The 23,028-nt window shown below is 37.7% G+C and overlaps 1 protein-coding gene across 4 annotated transcripts in view; it reads right to left on the bottom strand.

The window, feature by feature from the left end:
• The window catches only part of LOC101894795 (uncharacterized), a 48,727-nt gene extending 27,351 nt beyond the window's left edge, over nt 1–21,376 (bottom strand). Inside the window, exons 1-2 of one of the 4 annotated variants that reach the window (XM_011297839.3) lie at nt 20,621–21,376; nt 17,132–17,697 (exon numbers count right to left, since the gene is read on the bottom strand). In XM_011297839.3, the coding sequence (XP_011296141.3) occupies nt 17,132–17,177 (46 nt within the window). In that variant the 5' untranslated portion in view covers nt 17,178–17,697; nt 20,621–21,376. The remainder of the gene's footprint in view (nt 1–17,131; nt 17,698–20,620) is intronic. The other 3 variants (XM_020039866.2, XM_020039867.2, XM_020039869.2) reach the window with 3 other exon arrangements.
• Nucleotides 21,377–23,028: the final 1,652 nt, after the last annotated feature.

Below are 23,028 nucleotides of genomic sequence, written 5' to 3'. Positions count from 1 at the left end.
ACAGTCGCATTCAATTCGAAAGCGAAAAAAATACGCGGTTCATGGACAAAATGTGGGTCATGGGGTTTAGTTGACTTTTATGATCGCATTCAAATCTTAACAATGAACCGAAATGCCACATGCCATGCCAGGCATGATGGTCTTGAGTAAGTACATCATACGAATTTGATGGAGTACCATGTGTCTTGGTTGGATGGTTGGTTACATATCTTTCTATCATTCATTCATTCTTCGTCTGCTCGTTCGTTCGTTCATTTATTTGTTACTTCGTAGTCAGGGCAAGTAAGCAGGCAAAACTAGCAAAAGGCCGAAGATCAATTAAATTTGAAAAACGTTGTCATTGCTTCACTTATCGAGCAGAGCTGTTGTAGGCTGTTGTTGATGCGATCGTAATACGACAGCCGTATGATAAGTGTGACTAAGAGAACAATAAAAGCATTCGAACTACATGGAGGTTGCATTTAATTGGTTAACTGCTATTCGGAAATGTTGCTACGTAAACTATTTCCTCATCCCGAAAGAAATTGGATTTTTTTCAATCGGCTATTGTGACATTCTGCCAGTCAGGGCATTGTGTGAATTCATGTCAAATGTAGCGTGTGCAGCGAACACACCCATTCTCATTCAAATAAATATTTGAAAAATATTATAAAACGAATGCAGAGCAAAAGAGAATTTGCTCCAATTTTATATCCGCATTTGTTATCTTTCAATTGATTTTTATGTAAATTGGAAGTGGCATTCGCACCTATATGAAACGCAGGGTTTCGTGAAGCGAAAGTTGAAAACAATTCTGGAATAAGTAATTTTTATCTGAGATGTGAGAAATCAAACGCATTGCCCCACTGAAGACCTTTGAGTTATATAATATAAAAAGTTCGGCAAATCTAGTTATCTCATTACGATACAACGAAAATTCAAGACTCTGTGACTCATGGACTATTTTGAGATATCTTTGGTATAAAGAAATTTGCGGTGCACAATGGACGAATTTTTAAATAGCAAACACTCACAAACAATTCATCGCTTGTACATTTAATTCCAAAAGTTCTCAGGCATTCCTGAAGATGGTATATTCCTTTTGCCATTTCAATTTTTGTCGGAGTCCCCAAAAAGTTTATACATTCTTGATCGCCGAAAATTCTACCTTGAATCCCACCTATGAGATTCTAAAAAAAGGATCGGAACTGGTCTCTGGCGTTGATATAACTCAGATGATATTGACAATGTTAAATAGTTGTATAGTTTGGGTATGATAGCCACATATTGACCCCTCACGAATAAGTACCCATTCCTAAAAGGATAAGGTATCACTTAACCTTTTGATACTCAGCAAAAGAATGATTTCATGTAAAGTAATATCGCTATTAGTGAGCAAAATTTCAGCTGAAAACTTTAAGAAATGTGGGGAAAATGTCCAAGTACCAAATTTCTTGATGTACCCTTATATAAGTACCATGTGAAAAGGTGCAATTTCGAACATTAAATACCAAAAAAGCCGGGTGGTTCCGCAATTTACGAAATAGTGGAACTTGATCTAAGTTCAGACCAAAGACACATATAAATATATAGGGATACAATATTCGAACGATCATAAAGTGGGTGGTACGGTTACATGGGGCCTACACAAAAACGTAGAGCTACTAATATAATTGTCTGCTACAGGTGTTTTTATTTATAGCGAATATTAAATACCAATTTGATAAATGTGACTTAAATCATGAGACCGTTATGTGGGAACTTTAAAAGAAATTGATCTGTATACCTCTTTCCGTCTGAAAGGTTAGTACTGAATTAGAACTTTGAATACCAAAAGTTCAGTTGGAATTCAGATTTTTGTAGCTTCAAACTACCGAATACCGGGAAGTACCGTTATAGGGGGGCTATATGAAAACGTAAACCGATCTACCCCATTTTAAGCCCATTTCAGATGTTGTTGCAAAATGTTAGCTATTTTAGGTCGATATATACGAATGTTAGTGAGAATACAACAGACGAACGTGTTTATATTGTCTTAGCTCCGTTACAAACGGAATAACAACCTAAACATACCCGCCAAATTATGTATGATGAGGGCATAAAAAGCCAAAAAATTGTAAGTTCGGCCGGGACGAAGATTGGAACGAATTTGACAATTTTCAAAAAAAAAAAAAAAATAATAATAAAATAAAATCCGTTAAAAATTCTGTTAAAATCTTAAAAATACCGAATGCAGTCGTGATGTTAGTTTCTATACAATATAGTTTCATTACAATATTAGAATGCGAAACTTTAAAAAAAATATCGGTGAATAATGTAGCCAAAATCATCAAAATGTCGATTATAGGGAGGTACCATAATATGGGGGCTATACCAAAAACATGAACCTATACAGACCTTTCTGTCATATGATGTAGAACCCTTTGCGAACTTCAAATACTAAATTTTAATAGGGAGGTACCGTTATATGGGGGCTATACGAAGACGTGGACCTGCACACACAATTTTCTGTTACCATTATATGGTACCTCAATACCAAATTGACAAAATTAATATACCATCCATACTATAATAAATATTCTTCTTGATGGGGAACTTCACTTCGAATTCTAGGTTATGGAGCATCCGTTATCCCACCCGAACTTTTTAAGCCTCCTTATGGTTTTGGCAAGAAAGGGTAGTCGCCAAGAAAAACTTTATTCGCATGTCATGTCTAAATAAAACCATCATTAATTGCTATCGTATTACAACCTTAATTTTTTTGTCGTTTAAAACTTTCTTTTAGAATTGAAATTTAAATGGAACATCTAATAATCAATAAATCAATATAACCTCCTTTAGTTATTAGAAATCAACCCCATTTTTATGGAGTAGCAGTATTTTGCCTAGACCCTTTAAACTCAATAGTAATTGATTTTCGCTTTTCACACATACAAGTGTTGGGTGGTGCTGCCAAATATAGCAGTGGCTTGGAACGTGTTAAATTCCGCTTTTTTTCCGTCGATAATGTCATTTAATTGCATTACTGCACATTTCGACCACTGGATATATCACCTGTAGTCTTTGTCTGAAGTCGGTGAGCCACTTGGCTTCGAGTGCATATCAAAAATTATTAATTATTCAAAACAGATGCGTGACCTCATAATGTTATTTACGCCATAACGCACGTCAGTGCAACCAACCACTTTTCAAATCCGTTTCCATTTTAAAGGAAACATTCTACTTTATTTGGACAAAACAAGTCTCTAGTCATTTGTTATCAAAGTCACAGATGGAATAGCCCAAAAGAATGGCCACCCAAATAACAACAACAATACAACAAATAATAATAACAATAAATTAGTATGCCCATTTATTTTGTTCGATTTCAGAACAAGTTTTATGTAACCCATATCACATTTCGCTGCTAATGGAAACCACCAGCCAGCCAGCAATGTTTGTTGAGATATGAAATGCACAAAATGTGTCGTCTACTCTTTGAATTTTTAATTCCTCCCTTTACATGGTGGTAAAGAATTTTGTTAAATTGTCGTTGGATTGATTTTTGTTTGTGATTTGCCCACACACACACACACACTTATACATACAACGCCGAAGCTCCTACAGTCAACAATTGGCATGACCTAATTTCATCACTTAGCGCTCGATTCATGCGTCTAATAACGGCTAAGATGCAAGACAATTGGCAATCGTTGGTGACAAATCATCGGATGTTTGTTAAACATTCAAAAGCCGCATTCACACCACAACGCCAATGAATCTCGATGTGAGTTGCACATCTTTGTAATGGCAACGAACCATCATCAATCCCCCCAACCAATCATCCAGCGATACGTCCATTGAAATACCTTTCGACAAGGAGCCGCTCATTCATGACAACAATGCCGAGCCATCTTTGACGCGATGACAAATTCACATGAACATGATACGTTTTCTACTTTTAACCGACTGCTCTTGCAGATCGGAAGGGTTGGATGGATGAATAATGAGGTGAGTCTACTAAGTTGCAATTACATGGGTATTGATTGGTTAACCAGACTAAATAAACAGTGATTGTCACTTTGAATTTGCATTCTCAATTAATCTATTTTTGTTTTCTGTTGTCACTTTTTGTGGATAGTTAATAATAATAAAATATTTCTAGATAAATTTATTTCTAGATAAATGTAAATGCTGTTATCTGCGCTTGAGTCAGCGTCAGTCAGTGAAATGCCTTTAGATTACGGGAAAGTCCCATATATTGTACTTCGAAAGAATAACCTAGGGAGCGCTTTGTATTTTACGGATGGGCGCTGTCCATTAATATTAGTAATTGACACACACACACATCTCTCATTTACACAAAAAGTTGCACATCTTTTTCGAGAGCGATATGTTTTGTATTTAACAGATAAATGGCTTAACTTACTATGATCTTTATATACACACAAGTGCATTTAAATACATTCCAAATAATTGATAGCCCGACCTGACATTTTGTACAGTTAATTCTTTTCGTCTAGGGACAAATTGATTTTAGTGGACATGTGTGTGGGATTAGATTCAGATATAGTTCCATCAGACTTCAATAAAGCTACATATATCTCCCATATACATGGCGAGATGAAAAAACTGAAACCAACTTCAGACTGCTGACATTTCTAAGCCACTCGTCCGACAGCTGTTAAAATTATTCCAATGACAGCTCTTTATATTTTTTACAAGCGTACAAAAGCATTTTGGTGAGAATTTTCTAGAAAAAAGTGATTCGTGATGTAATTCAAGCGTGATAGTGTGATTTCTTTATATTTGGCTTGAAAACCACATTTGGCTATCGCTAGAGCTCGATAGCATTAAACTGTGAATAAATCTTTTGTGTCTCGTATCATCGCTCGTTACCGTGATACTGGTAGCGTAGCCCGACGTCAAGGAAGTAGACGTAAGAAAACAGCAACATCACCAGAAATGGTTCGAAAAGTAACGAAGCAACTTGATCGAAACCCGCATCGCAATGGCCGAAAAATGGCTCGTGGGCTGAACATATTGCAATATTCCATACGGCAAATATTGAAAAATGAGTTCGGGGTAAAGCCATTGAAATTCCAAAAAGTGCAAGGACTTAGACCGCAACAGAAAGAAAATAGACTCAAAATAGCTAAAGAGTTTCTTCGCTTGGCCGAAAGTGTTGAACTGCGAATTTGGTTTTCTCCGATGAGAAAAAATTTGTTGTCCAGCAGTTTGTAAACAAACAAAATGATTGTGTTTATTTGCCAAAGAGGTCAAATAGGCACCTTCGGTTGGGCACCAGAACTCAAGCGCCGGTCATGGTGCAATAACAGCCGATGGTCGCTCTCCGCTCATATTAATCGACCGTGGTATCAGAATAAATACCGAATATTATCGCAAAAATATTCTGGAGGGTGTATTAAAGCCTTGGACACGCAAATATTTTGGCCGCAGACCTTGGACATTCCAATATAACTCAGCACAATCGCACTCAGCACACGCCATCCGAGAATGGTTCCAAAATGAGGTTACTCGCTTCATTTCTAGCGCACAATGGCCACCAAAATCTCCGGATACCAATCCGTTGTACTAGTGGCAGCAGTATTTTGGAAAGCAAGGTTGGCACTAAAAAATACCAAATTGTCGATCGCCTTCAGCAAGCGCTTCGCCGGAAATGGGCCAAAATACCGCAGAGCAACATTCGGGCAGCGTGTGACGGTTTCATTGGCCATTTAAAGGCCATAATTCGCGCCAAAGGTGACCAATTCGAACAAATCTAAACTTATTCTAAAATTTGATGCTATTTTCTGCATTTTTTGCTTTCATTCAATAAAATGTAAAAATTATGGCGTATGACTTTGTTGCAGTTTTTTATCTCACCCTGTAGTTCCCATATATAATTCCCTCAGACTTTTTGCAATGGTGCACTTTGTCTATGCTCCTCCATCCCACATTTAATAAATGTTGCTCGATTGTAGAAGTTTGAATTCAAGATATAGATATGATATTTATTCTTCATCCGAATTTAAGCCGTTATGATAGGGTCATGATTGAATAAGTCTGGAGTATCCCCCTTTGGCTTATCTTCGTATTATTCTCTATTATATATTATTCTTTTTTACATATTTCATCTAGGCGAAGGGAATGGTCAGTTGGTCAAGTTTTTGATACGACGGCTTTAACCGGTATGTCTTAGCTATACTTCATTTTCGTTAAGTACTGGCATTTTTATCGGTTGAATAATTTTTATTTGCGATAATTTTATTACGAATTAATCACAGAATCCCTTTACATACCCCTTATTCCATATGGCATCTATTACGGCATTTGCGTTCGTATGTTTGTGGCTACATTCTGTGTGATATTCTACACACCAGTCTCTTTGGCTAATTTCCAATATAAACACCTTGAAGTTTGTAACATTGACAACCCTGACATTTGTTGAGTTCAGCAAAAGTAAATAAATTAAACAGAAACACCTGCTTGCTTTATTCGCTCACGGTGTAGTAAGAATTACTGTGACTTTGCGAAACGTTTTCAGAATTACGGGCTTAGCGTTTAAGCCACCGCCCTACTCAACACAAATGGTTGAAAATTGAAAATGGGAATTTGGCTTCTTAACAGAATCCTCCACGCAAAGACGTTTGTGTGAGAAACACAGAGGACCTATTTTATTGTCGATGAGATGGGGAAGGGGGTGGATGGTCTGGTTTAACTTAGCTACTGTCAGACTGACCGTATCGCCATTTCTACGTTTTGCTGTGATTGCGGCCAAGACTAAGTGACAAGCGAATTGAGGCCATCATGGGATGGATGGTGGTAGATGTTACCGGCTTCTGCGTTATTCGCTGGAATGTGGCCACAACTAGTTAAGTTGGCCAATAGCAGCTGAAATGTTTTGGTCTAAACTGAGCCATAAATCATGTTTTCCTTGGAGACTAATGGAACATGGGTTTCTGCTTTTTCCACGACACGTCGCTTACCCCCCTCCACCACCCCTTCAGCTGGTATAGCGGCCATGCAGCTAATGCTCAAGAACCGCATACAAATTAATGGCTAAAACCATCTTCACATGAGGAAAACATGTGATAACATTTATGGCAACATCGAACACTAACCAGTCAGCTATCCAACAAAGACACACACACACACACAGACAATCAACAAACATTCATTGGTTCGATGGTAGTGTCTCCAAGGAGAAGAAACACAACAAAGCTGCACAACCAAACAAAATTCTCAGAAGTTTTTTGCCCAACAAATTGCAAGGCAACAAAAAGTCCGACCGACGACGGTCTGAACGTTGAGTGAGTGATCCATTTGCATCTACATAGCTGGGAATAAATCGATCAATTGTCGACAAGGAGATCTATTGTGGGTCTGGCTCTAAAGTGAAACGAATCGTTGTCTATCATTCTACCAATAATTCGCCAAGCATGATTCTCTCTCCATCCGTGACCATTTTGCAGAGGGGGAAGGTGGGGAGGAGAATAAACCGTAGATCGCCTTTAGCAACAGGTTGTCAATCAATCTATGTCGTCGATTAACTAATGCGTCTCGGCTCCATAAATAGATGGTAATGTCTTCTATTTCCAAAATGAATACATCGATCCGCATATGATGATGATGATCTGGCTGTTTCTAATATTTTTTCGCACATAGACCTCATGTTTGCATTGATAGATAGAAGCAGCCATGCCAGGCAGTCAGCACCATCATCGGAATGATCCTTCATTTGTGGACGTTTTGTGTTTGATATTTATCTAACCGGACTACAGAATGCCGGATCATAACAAATCATTGTAGAACATGATATGTTTGTGTAATAACCCAGTTAAAAATGTTATGACATGCAACAGTTTTAGAATTTCCATTCAGTCGGTTTGCGGATTTTTGATTGTGCACTAATCTGAAGTGCTGTTAACGGAAGCACCGTTTCAGTTAGAATATCATAAGGTTTGATTAAACTTTTCCGAAAATGGCTCGTAAGCTGAACATATCGCAATATTCCATTCGGCAAAGTTCTTCCAAAAAGTGCAAGAATTTACACCGAAACAGAAAGAAAATAGACTCAAAAGAGCTAAGCAGTTGCTTCGCTTGGCCGAAAGTGGTGAACTGCCGAATTTGGTTTTTTCCGATGAGAAAACAATCGTTGCCCAGCAGTTTGTAAACCAACAAAACGATCGTGTTTACTTGCCAACAAGACAGCTGAAAATGTGCACCTTCGGTTGGCCACCAGAACTCAAGCGCCGGCCACGGTGATGGGGTGGTCCGCCAACAGCCGATAGTCGCTCTCCGCTCGTATTAATCGACCGTGGCATCAGAATAAATGCCGAATATTATCGCGAAAATATTCTGGAAGGTGTATTAATGCCTTGGGAAATTCCAACAGGACTCAGCACCATCGCAATCAGCACGCGCCACCCAAGAATGGTTACAAAATGAGGTTCCTTGCTTCATTTCCAGCGCACAATGGCCACCAAAGTAGTGAAGTATTTTGGACAGGTAAAAAATACCAAGTGTCACCTCAAGCTAGCGCTTCGCCGGAAATGGGCCCAAATACCGCAGAGCAATATTCGGGCAGCGTGTGACGGCTTTAGTGGCCGTTTGAAAGGCATTTTTCGTGCCAAAGATGACCAAAATTCTTCAGAGAAAATGGTCTATTTTCCATATTTGGTAAAGTCTCAATTTAACGATACTCCCTGGTTTTAAAGATTTAATAGTTTATAGGCACAACCTCGTATGAAATCGACAATATTTCTGCGAAGGCGATGTTCAAATTTTCCAGCCAAAGTAAGAGAATATAAACCACCATGAGAAATCATTTTCAATATAGGTCGAGATTTTAGAATAGCACCATAGAACTGTGTTAGGGCGCCACTCATATTTCAAAGATCCTAATTGAAATTTTCAAATAAATCGAAATCGATTCATTATTTTTAAAAGTTTAGACAAATACATGGAATTTTAACAAGCTATCTTGTTACAAATAAGATAATACCCGACATTATCTGTTTTTAGGAAATGTTTTGTTTACCAACTGTTTATGCGTAGCTTTCGCTATACACACCTTTCCGGTCATATTTAGTTAGGCTGTAACTGCAATTGTTAAAACTGAAGTTCTAATTTGGTATTCACATTTCTTCGGAAATAGTTTCTTTGTTTTCCCAAGCCAGCAAGGAGTTGCACTGAACACAATCTCCAAACATGAAGGAAGTTTGCACACCCAGATATTTCGCTGGGTTACATGTATGCACATTCGCATGCCCATATGTAAAGTGCAGATAAAATTTCACATCTCCTCGTCAGCAAGGCGACAGACATAGCAAAAACCAAATGCAAAAAAAAATATATCAAACTCAAATCGCTGATATGGACGTGGCGGCATGTGGCGATCTGCACTGGTCGTAACTTCGAATACAAGGCGTCCATTAGATGGGTGCACAAAATAGCAACGCATGCCCAGTGCAAGTGGTGCACGGCTTTTTGGTTGGATGGCCGTAAAGAGAAATCACCTTCAGAAAAATGCAGCAGCACCGCGATAGCCATACCAAAACCGCTTCCTTTTCACTTTTTGTTTAGTTTTTTTAGGTTTTGTTTTTATTTCTGTTTTTTTTTTCTTTTTTCTATTATTGCAGTTTGATGTTTGTTTGCACTTATTTACATGTCGATTGCTGCTTCGTAAGAAATTTTGTAATTAAGCGCCATTAATTTTCGAAAATATAAACTAGAAAAGTCAATTTACATACACACCAATTGATGTGTTTACACATCTACAGGGGATTCCGCATAAGTGGAACGAGTGATGTTCAATGATTTCAAATGTGTGTACGAGATACGTTGACTTGCTATTTTTAGAGAATCTACCAAGCTGAGAATTGTTTTAGAGGTAAACATTTATTTGTATACCCAATTCAAAACATGTTGTCCCTTTGAATTGCAACACAGTTCTTTTTATTCTGTCAAGTACCTAATCTGACCTTCCTGCACCCTGGAATGTTATGTTTTAAGATTGAAAAAAAAAAAAAAAACAATAAAGGGATTCCAATTACAGAGCCACTTGACTGTCGAAAAACAACATTCGAACACTTCGATGTTCCCACTTTTGGCTTCATTTCCCGCAGTGTACACATGTTGGAGTTGGTATATTTACCAACATCTAGCAACTTCTGATGTAGTTAGACCTACCACCACTATTTTTGTCTCCTCCTCCCCCTCTCCCTCCCATGTTACATACACACTTGGCAGAGTAAATGGCGTTGCTTGTTTTGAATTTGTGAAATGTTTAGCCTCGAGTAAGTGGCCATTGGATGCGTGGGCCTCGCTGGATGCTGAGTGTTGCATCAGTAGGTAAAACCTGTTCGTGCTCATTTGTATAGCACAATGCGACCGATGAATGTATGGAGGAGCGAGTAAAAAAAAATTCAAATGTAAAAAACAAATAAAAACCCAAACAAAAAATTAACGCCAACCACCTCTGGCTTACTCTATGGCGGCGGTGTGGTGGCGGTGGTGCCTGTGTTCGATGGATGGATGTGTGCAATTCACCAAAAGATGTCATTTAGATTTATGAAGTCTTTTTCGGGGCTACAACAAATTCAAACGCTAAGTATTTCAAAACCGGCAGCTTAATTCAGTCTAAAAATATGAAATATGTTCGCATTGAGAAATTGTGGCGGGAGGCAACCAACCCAACATATGTTCAAACAAACTCGAACCCGGACGGACGCGCGGCCATACAAATGTCTGAAAGCCAATAAAAAGTGTGAAACCGACAGACGGACGGACACGCGTACACTCGAAATCGTGTAAACTGCAAAAATACAGGAAAATACAATTTAATGGCTGTTCATGCACACGTTCAAACACATGTCATTTTGAAAGGATAACACGAAACGAGTGTTCAATTCCGGATTGTTAGAAAAATGAAATCGTACATGAATGCGAGGGAGGTGGACTTTTATGAGAAAATTGAAATATGGCCTCCGAAATGTGTTCGTGTTCGATGGAAGTTTTCAGAAATACCAACAATTACAAATAAAAAATAACTTGGACTCAGAATTCGCAAAATGGGCGAATTTGCAGAGATATGAGAGATTGTAATAATGAAAGTTAGTTTCCATTGATGATGTTGTTTTATGATCATTTCTGTGTTATAATATAGTTGATATATACAGGGTGAAATGAAAAAACTGTAACCAATTTCAGACTGCTGTCATTTCTAAACCAACCGTCCGACAGCTATTAAAATTATTCCAGTGACATATCATTATATTGTTTACAAGTGTACAAAAGCTTGTTGGTGAGAATTGTCCGGAAAAAAATTATTTGTGATGGAATTCAAGCGTGATAGTGTGATTTCTTTATATTTGCCTGGAAAACCACAAGTTTCTATCGTTAGAGCACTCCAGCATTTAAATGTGAATAAATATTTTCTGTCTCGTACCATCGCTCATTACCGTGATACTGGTAGCGTAGCCCGACGTCAGGAAGTAGATGGAAGAAAACTGCAACATCAGCAGAAATGGTTCGAAAAGTAATGAAGCGACTTGATCGAAACCCGCGTCGCAGTGGCCGAAAAATATATATTTGTCGAATGAAAATATTAAAAAATTAGCTTAGGCCAAGCAATTGAAATTCCAAAAAGTACAAGAACTTACACCGCAAAAGAAAGAAAATAGACTCAAAAGAGCTCAAGAGTTGCTTCGCTTTATCGAAAGTTGTGAACTGCCGAATTTGGGTTTCTCCGATGAGAAAATATTCGTTGTCCAGAAGTTTGTAAACAAACAAAATGGTCGTGTTTACTTGCCAAAGAGGTCAGCTGAAAATGTGCACCTTCGGTGGGCCACCAGAACTCAAGCGCCGGCCATGGTGATAGTGTGGGCCACCATAACAGCCGATGGTCACTCTCCGCTCGTATTAATCGACCGTGGCATCAGAATAAATGCCGAATATTATCGAGAAAATATTCTGGAGGGTGTTTGCAGACCTTGGACATTCAAACAGGACTCAGCACCATCGCACTCAGCACGCGCCACCCAAGAATGGTTACAAAATGAGGTTCCTCGCTTCATTTCCAGCGCACAATGACCACCAAAATCTCCGGAAACCAATCCGTTCGACTATTGTGTCTGGAGTATTTTGGAAAGCAAGGTTGGCAATAAAAAAAAGTGTCGATCACCTTCGCCGGGAACCAAAATACCGCAGAGCAACATTCGGACAGCGTGTGACGGTTTCATTGGCCGTTTGAAGGCCATAATTCGTGCCAAAGGTGACCAATTCGAACAAATCTAAACTTATTCTAAAATTTAATGATATCTCCGACATTTTTTGCTTTCATTCAATAAAATTTAAAAAAAAAATTAAAAATTATGGCGTTTGACTTTGTTGCAGTTGTTTTTTATCTCACCCTGTAAGTCCATAGTTTATAAATTTTAGTAATTTAAGTGTCAACTTAGTTGGCTGATTCTTACGTTTTTATGGAGGTTGTTATGAAAAATTTAACCCAATCTACATGCCTCATTTTAGCAGTTGATGCGTGGAAGCGTTAACATTTTTAGCGATTATCAGAGCTCTGAATATCGAGCAGAGTTGAAATGTGTTTTTATTGTGTCCTCAGAATCTGCTACAAAAGTGTGATGATGTTAAACCCATGAGTCATAAGAATGGGAAATATGACATTCACCGAAGAAAAAAAATTAATCATAATGATGATGGTGGTTATATTCCACTTTGAGATTAAGATTATTGCTCGTTTAGAAGCTATTTTCCATTTAACGAGTGATGAATAAGTGTGTGGATCAACGTGACGTATTTTTTACATTTGTTATTCTACAGAGACTAATCTCTAGTTTATGAATCTAAATAAAATAATACTCTGATATTTAATTTAACAGTTTCACCTCATAAATCTTGCGTTTATACGTTCAAATATCGAAACATAAGGGATATATCAGACAATTGACAACAATCTCACAGAGTATCTCGGAATTCTTGAAAATCGCCTATACGAGCATAATACTGATGACACCATAATATGTAGATATTTAATGTATTTTAAAGATACTGAGAAAGTTGTTCAAAATCTTCACGATAGGATGAACATAAACTAGATTCGGACTTTATTGCATGTAACAAGAACTTCACAATTCTCTTCTGAATTGATTACTACTACATATCTAGTCTTAATTAGTAACAAAATATATTTGCGAATACCAATCATGTTCGTTGGCATTCCGTGGACATCTCTCTGCGGCTATTTCACACATTATCACTGCATAAAATTTGTATTTCGCATTTTATTTGTGCGAACAACTCCTCAAACGCCGTGTGACGCAAAGAATGTCAATGTTCCGTTTCGTATTTCGTCCCTGACTAACACGAGGGAAGCGGACACGCTGCTTGCTTGTAATTTAAGAAGAGGCCGAATTGATTCAGCATTGACTAGCTACTTGTCGATTAGTTATGGCCCATATGAAATTAATGGCCCGATATTAATCGGCTGGGAGCAATGGACGACGGTCTTTAAAACTAGGGGAGGCAAAGTGGCGGTCTACAGGAATGTGCGCCATGAGCGTTTTGCCTTCATTTTCTTGACAGATACAAGGAGCAAGACGCCGCTGCTGTCGCCGTTGGTGATGGCCATGGTTGGTGCTATTTCTGGCACAAAGTGCGGAGCCGTTTTAAGGCTCGCTGTTGTAGCTGTTTTATTGCTGCTTGCTGTTCCAACAGGTTATTGTGTAATAATCACTGTTGTCTCGGGTATGGATACAGTCGCTGCCGCTATTGTTGCTGGCTTGTCGTTTATGGTAAAAAGCAAGTACAACAACAGTGAGCGCAACCAGGTATGATACCCCCAAAACTGGTTTCTAGGTTTCTGGTCTACAACGAACTTTGATCAGCCAGTCCTCCAACGACGACCGCGACGACGACATCACCAACACCACCAACAACAGCAATTGCCATGCTAGTCAACTGCTTGCTGGTGATTGTTGCTAATAATGGAAGCGCATCATCAGAGATCAGCAGCAGGGCACGAGGTAAAAGTGAAGTGGCGGTGCAAATAGTGGCGCAAACACTTCATTTGGCACAAAGAAACAAAAGCCATTGCAAAGGTATTGGGGTTAAAGTCATTTCTCCATTCCTCCGGCTCTTTATCTGTCTCATCTTTGCGTTTTGTTTTGTTATTTTTGTTTGTTTTTCTTTGTCAATTTATGGGCAAAAGTGATCACATTCATCAGCGCTAATCAATACGGTGCGGGCATCATCAATACCGTATGCTCTACATTTCTGCCCGTTGACTGGGGGAACCGCATCGGTGATGGACGAGCGAGCTTTTTAAACCATATTTAATGATCAGACGCTTTCTCAAAGCTGAATATAGGGTAGAGCGGCATAATTATCCAATCCAAGGTATTGAATGACAATTTCAATTCATTTCAGCCAGATGGAGGTCGATGACACGGAAAAAATGAATATTGTGCGAAATGTTGTGACATTTCAATACAAATTAAAAACCAAACAAAAAAGAAAACAAAACGAAAACAGAAACAAAACGGGTCTAAAGGAATTCTCATCATTCCATAAGTTGGAACCGAAGTCAGTACACTTTAATTGTTGAATTTAATTGGGAAAGCATCGCGCTCAATCACAATCCTCATAAATATAAATGAATGATATTTCATGCAAAATAATATTATATAATGAGATTTAGTATTAAAAGAAATATTGTGTGAATGTGTACATGAAATAAAAAATGTGAGAGTCATGTCATCCTCAATGTTTGAGAATTATTTTGGGCCCAGAAAATAAGCGACATTTTATGGAATAAAATCGAATAGAATAAAATTCAATAACGAATTTTATTGTTTCTCTGGCATAATTGGAACCATAGTCCAGGTAAAAAGAACTGAAGAAAAGACTAGTGGCTTTAAATTACAATTCCCAATTTGTTTATCTGCATTTAAGACTGTCCGCCTGTCATTTGAAATAAAAATGTTATTTTAGCAAAACTTCGAATTTCATCACAAAAGTTTATAGTGCTATGTCTAGGATATTCGGTGTTGGGGAAACGTTAAATCTGATCACATTTAGGTATGACTGTTTTATAACAGAACTTCCCGATTTTTTGTGTGTTTTGAGGGGGTTTTACCATCATACCCATTCAAATATAGGCTCATCATTTTTATAGCTTCCCCATAATGAGGGTAGGCCTCAAGTTTTTAGAAACAATAGTCAACAGAATTTGATGAATTTTGCCGTTTTATGTTCTCAGCGCGCTGGAATTAAATTTGCAAAAAAATATTCAATATATCGATATTTATTTAATATACAGGACGAGGTGAAAAACTGCAATCAACTTCAGACTGCTATCATTTCTAAGCCACTCGTTCGACAGATCTTAGAATTATTCCAGTGCCAGCTCATTGTATCGTTTACAAGCGTACAAAAGCATTCTGGTGAGAGTTTTCCAGAAAAATGTTATTCGTGATTGAATTCAAGCGTCAAAGTGTGATTTCTTTATATTTGGCTGGAAAACCACAAGTGGCTATCGTTTAAGCACTCCAGCATTTAAATGTGAATAAATCACTTTTGTGTCTCGTACCATCGCTCGTTACCGTGATACTGGTAGCGTAGCCCGACGTCAAGGAAGTGGACGGAAGAAAACAGCAACATCAGCAGAAATGGTTCGAAAAGTAAAGAAACGACTTGATCGAATCCCGCGTCCCAGTGACCAAAAAATGATTCGTTAGCTGAACATATCGCAAAATTACATTCGCAAATATTGAAAAATGAGCTGGGGTAAAGCCAAAGAAAATAGACTCAAAAGAGCTAAAGAGTTGCTTCGCTGGGCCGAAAGCGGTGAACTGCCGGATTTGGTTTTCTCCGATGAAAAACATTCGTTGAACAGCAGTTTGTAAACCAACAAAATGATCGTGTTTACTTGCCAAAGAGGTCATTTTCAGCTGACCTACACCTTCGATTGGTCACCAGAAGTCAAGCGCCGGCCATGGTAATGGTGTGGGCCGCCATAACATAACATAACATAACATAACGATGGTCGCTCTCCGCTCCTATTAATCGACCGTGACATCAGAAAAAATGCGGAATGTTATCGCGAAAATATCAGCACCTCAGCACCATTGCATTCAGCACGCGCCACCCAAGAATGGTTACAAAATGAGGTTCCTAGCTTCATTTCCAGCGCACAATAGCCACCAAAATTTCCGGATACCAATCCGTTGGACTATTGTGTCTGGAGTATTTTGGAAAGCAAGGTTGGCACGAAAGTGTCTATCACCTCAAGCAAGCGCTCCGCCAGGAATGAGCCAAAATACTTCTGAGCAACATTTGGGCAGCGTGTGACTGTTTTATTGGACGTTTGAAGGCAATAATTCGGGCCAAAGGTGACCAATTCGAACAAATCTAAACTTATTCTACAACTTATTGCTATTTCCGAGAATTTTTGCTTTCCTTCAAAAAAATTTAAAAAAAATTTTTAAAAATTATGGCGTTTGATTTTGTTGCAGTTTTTATCTCACCCTGTATAGAGGCTATAAAAATGTCTGAACTAAAAAATCTATCAAATTTCATATTCCAGGTTGTTTAATCGCGCTTATGCATCGGTGTCTATCGATGCACGGCACTGTTTAAACAAAATATTACCTCCTCATGTCTTATGTTTAACATAAACTTACTCTCATATTTTAGTCACCTTTGGTTATGCCTAAAATGCTGCAGAAGTTTATTTCTCCCGAATTTCTCCTTATCGTCTCTGCGACCAAAATTATAATATAACTGTATAATTTTCACAGCTCACCCAATTTAAGAGGTATTTTGCTTGATCGATGGTCATAAAATCCACGGCCCCGAACCCGAATTTCTAGTCATAAATTTCAAATATTTGTATGTATTGAAATTGTTGTTCTTGGTTTGTTTATGAAAAAGTTCCATATTGAAATAATGTTACTGCCTTTTAAAGGCGATATTAGTTCTTTAGGAGTTAGAGACACAACTAGATATGCGTTAATTTCTCTTACTCACCCTATTGTTTATAACCAATCAGAAGTTTACAAAATTCTACATTTAATTCGTTAAGCTATAAATCAATGATATAATGCATAGTTATCTAGAGATTATTTAAATAGAAAACCGATTTATTACTCACCAAAGAAATCTTCCCAACGCTCCGAATCATCAGATTCAATATCCATTTTATTCGACGCAATAGTAAGTTGTCCGTTCGAAGGTGTGGACTATCTAGCAGCTTCTTTCTTTCCTTTTTTAACTGGAGGTGATTGTATCCTTGAGCTGGTGCAAAATTCTTTGCTCAGCGTATTAGCGGTGTTGTTGTTGTAATGTGCAAAACTAAGTAAATATTTAACATAATTTTTCCACTCTTCGTTTGACACTTATTTTTTCAAGACACGACAGGCGTATTATCACTTTATTTATCTTTTGACATTAACGAACGCGCTAAGGCGACAACCTCGACAGCACAATGAAAGCAGCGTTGCTGGTCGTGTTTTGTTTATATTTTAATTGGAACTAGCGAAAGGTCTTTGTTTCCTCACACTGAAAGTGATATCCAACACTCACTCGCTCGCCCGCCCGCTCACTGACAATTCATTAGCTGGCACTTAAATCGAGACTTTATTTATTTATTATTTCATTTATTTGTCTCCGCTATTATTCACTCGCTGTTCTTTACCGCAGACGCTGCGCACGTCGGAACTAGATGTTAAAAATATTCTTTAAGATTCATGCTCTGACTAGGCTGCTTCTGGTGATAACCCAACAACGAGCGTTACAAACAAAATATTAACACTGTAGCTATTTTTTCTCTTTAGTTTAGTAAGGAGGTGGGTGGAGGAGTGCCAAGTGATCTCCCATGCAACTTCGCTAACAACACAATCGAGTTATCGATATTGAGACGTTGCACGATTTCGTTAGTTATATTTTGGGCCGGGGGTATTGTGTTGCGGTTGGTTGACAATGACTAACTAAAAACGATCGTGAAAACGAAACTTATCAATCGGTCAAATTTCCTGGCGATAAGACGACGTCGTTCAAGTGTGCGTGTAGATGCATGGTATTTTAATATCTCGTTTTGCAGTTTTGTTTTTCTTTTTTTTTTGTTAACATTATCTTATCGATTTCGTTGGGAGCAGGAAATCCACCTCTATTCTAAAAGAGTGGCAACAAGAAGTGGAGACACCCAACAAATCAATTAAGGGACCTTCGATAAAGGCCAAGTATCTATGACTGAAAACAAGATCATTGACACGAATTTGAAATTTGAAAAAAAGCTGGGAAATACCTGTCAATGGGGGAATGGGAAGTAAAGGGTAGTTGTTGGGCCTGCACAAAGAAGAATAGAGTTAAGAAAAATTCGTAGTTAACCAGCAAGCAATTTATTGTAGGTCATATGCTTATAAGTTGCCCTTTTTGCATTAAACCAAGAGTTGGTAGGTTTGCCAAAAATCCAAGGGACCGTTCGTAAACGATGATAAGGCTAACGGATGCCCTTCCTATCTTCTAAATCAAGAATTTATATCATCATTCTGTTTTGTAACAATCCCAACATTTAAATTTGGTCAACAATTTAATAACATTTCCTGGACTTAATAATGACAACTACCAACCACCAACGTCAGGCGTCAGTGGTCCGATATATTTCATCTCCACAGCAGATCTTGTGTTAGTAGAAATAATGAGATGTGTGAAATATGAAGATAACCGGATGCTTACTTCGGATTTTATGATTGTTTTGGTTATCCAAAACTTTGTGCCTTTGTGGGGGAGCTACCAAAAGCAATGGTCGAATCTCTGCCATCTTTATAAGAGATCTTGTGTAAATGAAAATATTAATACGTGTCAAGTCTGAATGGAATCGGATGTTAAATTCGTGTTTTATGAGCTTCATAAATATTCAAAATGTTGACCCTTTGTGGGGAAGGTTCCAAAAGGGGTGTCTTTACACCAGACCTTGGGTTAATAACAATATTATGATGTGTGTAATTTGAAGACAATCGGACTTCACATTTTATATGAGTTAAAATTTTCAACATTTTGACCCTTTGCGGGGAAGCTACTTGATGGAGTAGACCAATATTGTCAATTTTTGTACCTGATGCAAATATTAGGATTTGCAAAGTTGTAGCAAAATCGGATTATCCTTTCTCTTTCTGTGCAGTAGAATATTTTTTTATTTTTTTTTTTTTATATTTCGACCTTTTGTGGGGGAGGTACCAGATATACCCATATTGTCTATATCGGGTAATAGGGTCCGTGTCCAGGCCGGGTCTTGGACCCGGATTTTCAAGTCAAAAATCTTAGGTCCCGGGTCCGTCCCCCAAAAAAAAATAGTTTCCCGGGATCGGGGTAAAAATAACTACCACTGGAAAAATTTTCGAAAAAATTGAAGAGTTTTTACTAAACTAGAGTTAAGCCTTACGATATTTGAAATATTTTTAAGTTTTCAGTTCGTTTAAACTATTTTAATAAAATTCTCTACACTGTATGTAAGTCCAAGGCTTCAGTTGAGTAGACAAAGTGAACACTTCTTTGAGTTTTCTCTTATTATGTGGAATGCTTAGAAAACTCTTGCCAACCAATTTTCACGCCAACCCTTAGCTAATTTCAAATATTTTTTACTTCAAGCCAATCATTCAAATAGAAAGCTTTTCATTTCAGACTATATTTAATTATTTTCTTTCTACGACTTTTCTGTTATTTATTATCTGCGAATTCACATAGCAAGTCTACACGAAAACGAGGAAATGTTTTTTGTTTTGTTATTTATTTTCAAGACGACGAAAGATCTCCGGTGAATGCGAAACAGACAGCGGTTGGATACGACCCTAATTCTCAGAAAGCGAGTTACTCATGCAAAACTTTAGCATACAATTTACAAAAAAAAATAAAGAAAAGAAACAAACAAAACAAAAATCCATAAAGCACACACACGCACAAACGTCTCTCCGACACACGAACAGAATACGAAAATTAATTTCAATCAAATCAAACAACTGTGGAGATACCAATGTACTCGGAATTGACTCCACTTGTGTTCTCCAACCAAGAGAACAATGTGAGAATAAATAAAGCCAAGAGAGATACAGAAAAATGTGTTTTGTTGGTATCTCCATTGACGATCCACTCTCAAAACAAGCTATCGACTACTTTTGGCCATGCCAATGCAAAAAGAGTTATTACCCCCCTCCCATACTCCCCTTTTTGATATTCTTCTTCGCACTAACAAACTGGGTGCTCCCATTAGGTCGCGGTAGGCTGCATGTAATGGCATATTATAGTGTCGGCGACGTAGTAGTAGTTGTTGTTGTTTGTGATAATTTGGTGGAGGTAGATACCTACGACATATACGAGAATTCAATTAAACATTTAACGACTTTGTTCGAAGTGATTTCATTGTCATTACAAGCAATTCAAACACCAGAACCCCCTACTCTACCCTCCAACAAACTTGCTCCCGTCGGACAGGGTGGTGGTTGGGAGGGACCAACACCACTCTGTCTGATATAGACAATAGATCCCCCGCTCCCCCCGTTGACAACTGTCTAACATATCCATACATTTATACGTTCACCGACCGTGTCGATGTCAAACACCAACAGACACACGCACACACACTCACATTTTGAATAAACAATAATTTGAACTTGGCTCACTTTAAGAATAGAACAAATTTACGAGCACTTCTTGCCAGTTGTTTTTGTTGTTATTTGGGTCGTATTGCGTAAACGGGGGCCACTATTATTGTTGTTGTTTTTTTGTTTTGTTATACCCAGTATGTAGCTGTATGTTCGTACCTTTGAAGGTGGTCGGGGGGTTAGGGTAATTGAAACGTTTATGCACTTATTTCCCGTCTGGGGTGTTGAAGCAGATCAATTTAACTGCTGCTGCCGCTGCTGCTCCAGGGCCAAGCAGAAATCGTACATTCCAAAGTGTTTCGCGTTTCTATACACTTTTCTTACTTGTTGTTGTTGCTTGTGCTTGAAATTCTTTTATCTCCCGATTTGTGTGGGGAGGGTGTCTTTTGTAAGCTAAATTCACTTCAATTCAATTCATTTGTTGTTGATTTCTTTCTTTTCAATGACTCTTTATTGTAATTTTTTCACTTCAATTGATTTTCTTTTCTGTTATTTTTTTTCGTTCTTGTGTCTTCGCTAAGTGGAGTAGTAGCAGCTCATTGTGGCATGCGCCCGTTTTTCATACAAACACCGAACTTGACTGAATTAAACCGACTGAGTTTGGTTCGATGAGATCGCCGGAGCCGGAGCGTATCTCCTCTGTGGGTTAGAAATATGTTTTGTTTTTTTGTTTGTTTTAAGTGTTTTATTGGAGAGCGAGCAGTGTTCGATGAGATACGAGTACATACTGAACGAATGTGTATCTTTTGGATAGCCATCCAAACAGAGGTTGTTACAGAGAGTAGAAGTGAAAATAGTGAGAGAGTGAATGAGAAAATTGCAGCCAGCGTTGCCAATGAGGGGGATTTTATTTCTCCAGACAGTGGATATTTTTCCAAAGTAGGAATCGGGGGATAACGAATTTTCGAATAAGAATATTTTAAAATGGCCGTAACTCCTTAAATATTTAGTTTTCGGCGTTTTTAGCTATTATTTGTGGTCACTTTTTTAAGTGTGAATTATTACATGACCATAACTCCTTATATATTGAATTTCGGCGTTTTTAGCTATTATTTGTGATCACTTTTTTTAAGTGTGAAATAATCAATATTTTAAAATGGCCACAACTCCTTAAATATTGAGTTTTCGGCGTTTTTAGCTATTATTGAAATCGAACGAAAATATATAGGAACTTATATCTAACTTGGATCAATTATTTCCATAGGGTTCGTCCTTGGGCCAAACACAGGATTTGTGGAAATTCTTTATCCAAATCGGACGATGAATGCGACCTGTACTTTGTTTACAAAAATACATGGACAGAAGGTTATAAAAATAACTATGGATCTATTTCGTTTCCTTCTGCAAATTCACAAAGACCCTGTAAACCCTGTACCACAGCGTGGCGTAGGATATGATACGACGTTCTTACACCTTGTTAAGGGACACAAATTAAAATAGTGAGGATTTTTTGTTTTTATCTCTTTCGAGATAATAAAAAAAATTAATATAAAAAAACTCCAACCTATAAGATACAATTTCCCCTTCTTAAAAAATATTCCCAGCTCTGTAAAAAAAAAAAAAATGTTATGTTGGCAATGCTGTAAGTGTTGCAAATAAAATGCAACTTAACCGATTTATAAAATTGGTAAACTATATATAAAGCGTATTATAAAATGTTTTCTATACTTTTTATATTGTAATGCCAATTTTTATTAAACAAGTAAAAAGCTGTAAGTTCGGCCGGGCCGAACTTTGAATATCCTCCACTATTTGGTACGAATTTGCAATTCTCAAAAACAATAAAATCCGTTAAAATCTTAAAAATACAGAACGTAGCTGTTATATTAGGGTCTATACGACGACATGGACCTGCATAGGTAACTTTTGTCATCAGCCAATACAATATTCAAACGCGAAACTTGAAAAAAAATCGGTGAATAATGTAGCTAAAATCATGAAAATACCGAATATAAGGAGGTACCATTATATGCGGGCTATACCAAAACGTGGACCTATACAGACCTTTCTGACGTATGCTGTAGTATCCATTACGAACTTCAAATACCAAATTTGAAACAATTTTGGTAAATAATGTCGCTAAAATCGTCAAAATACCGAATATCGGGAGTTGCCGTTATATGGGGGCTATACGAAGACGTGGACCTGCACACATAATTTTCTGTTATAGGCTGAAGTATCCATTTCGAACTTCAAATACCAAATTTGAAACAATTTTGGTAATTTATGTCGCTAAAATTGTCAAAATACCGAATATCGGGAGGTATCGTTAAATGGGGGCTATACAAAAACGTGGACCTACATGGCCCATTTTCAATACCAAAAGTCCTGCAGACATAATATACATTTGAGTAACATTTTATCAATCTACTTCATTTCGTTCGACATAGAA

The sequence above is a fragment of the Musca domestica genome, unplaced genomic scaffold (genome assembly GCF_030504385.1).
Source record: "Musca domestica strain aabys unplaced genomic scaffold, Musca_domestica.polishedcontigs.V.1.1 8, whole genome shotgun sequence".
NCBI lineage: Eukaryota > Metazoa > Arthropoda > Insecta > Diptera > Muscidae > Musca > Musca domestica.
The sequence above is the reverse complement of the archived record's forward strand: the minus strand, read 5'-3'. Positions and strand labels throughout refer to the sequence as shown.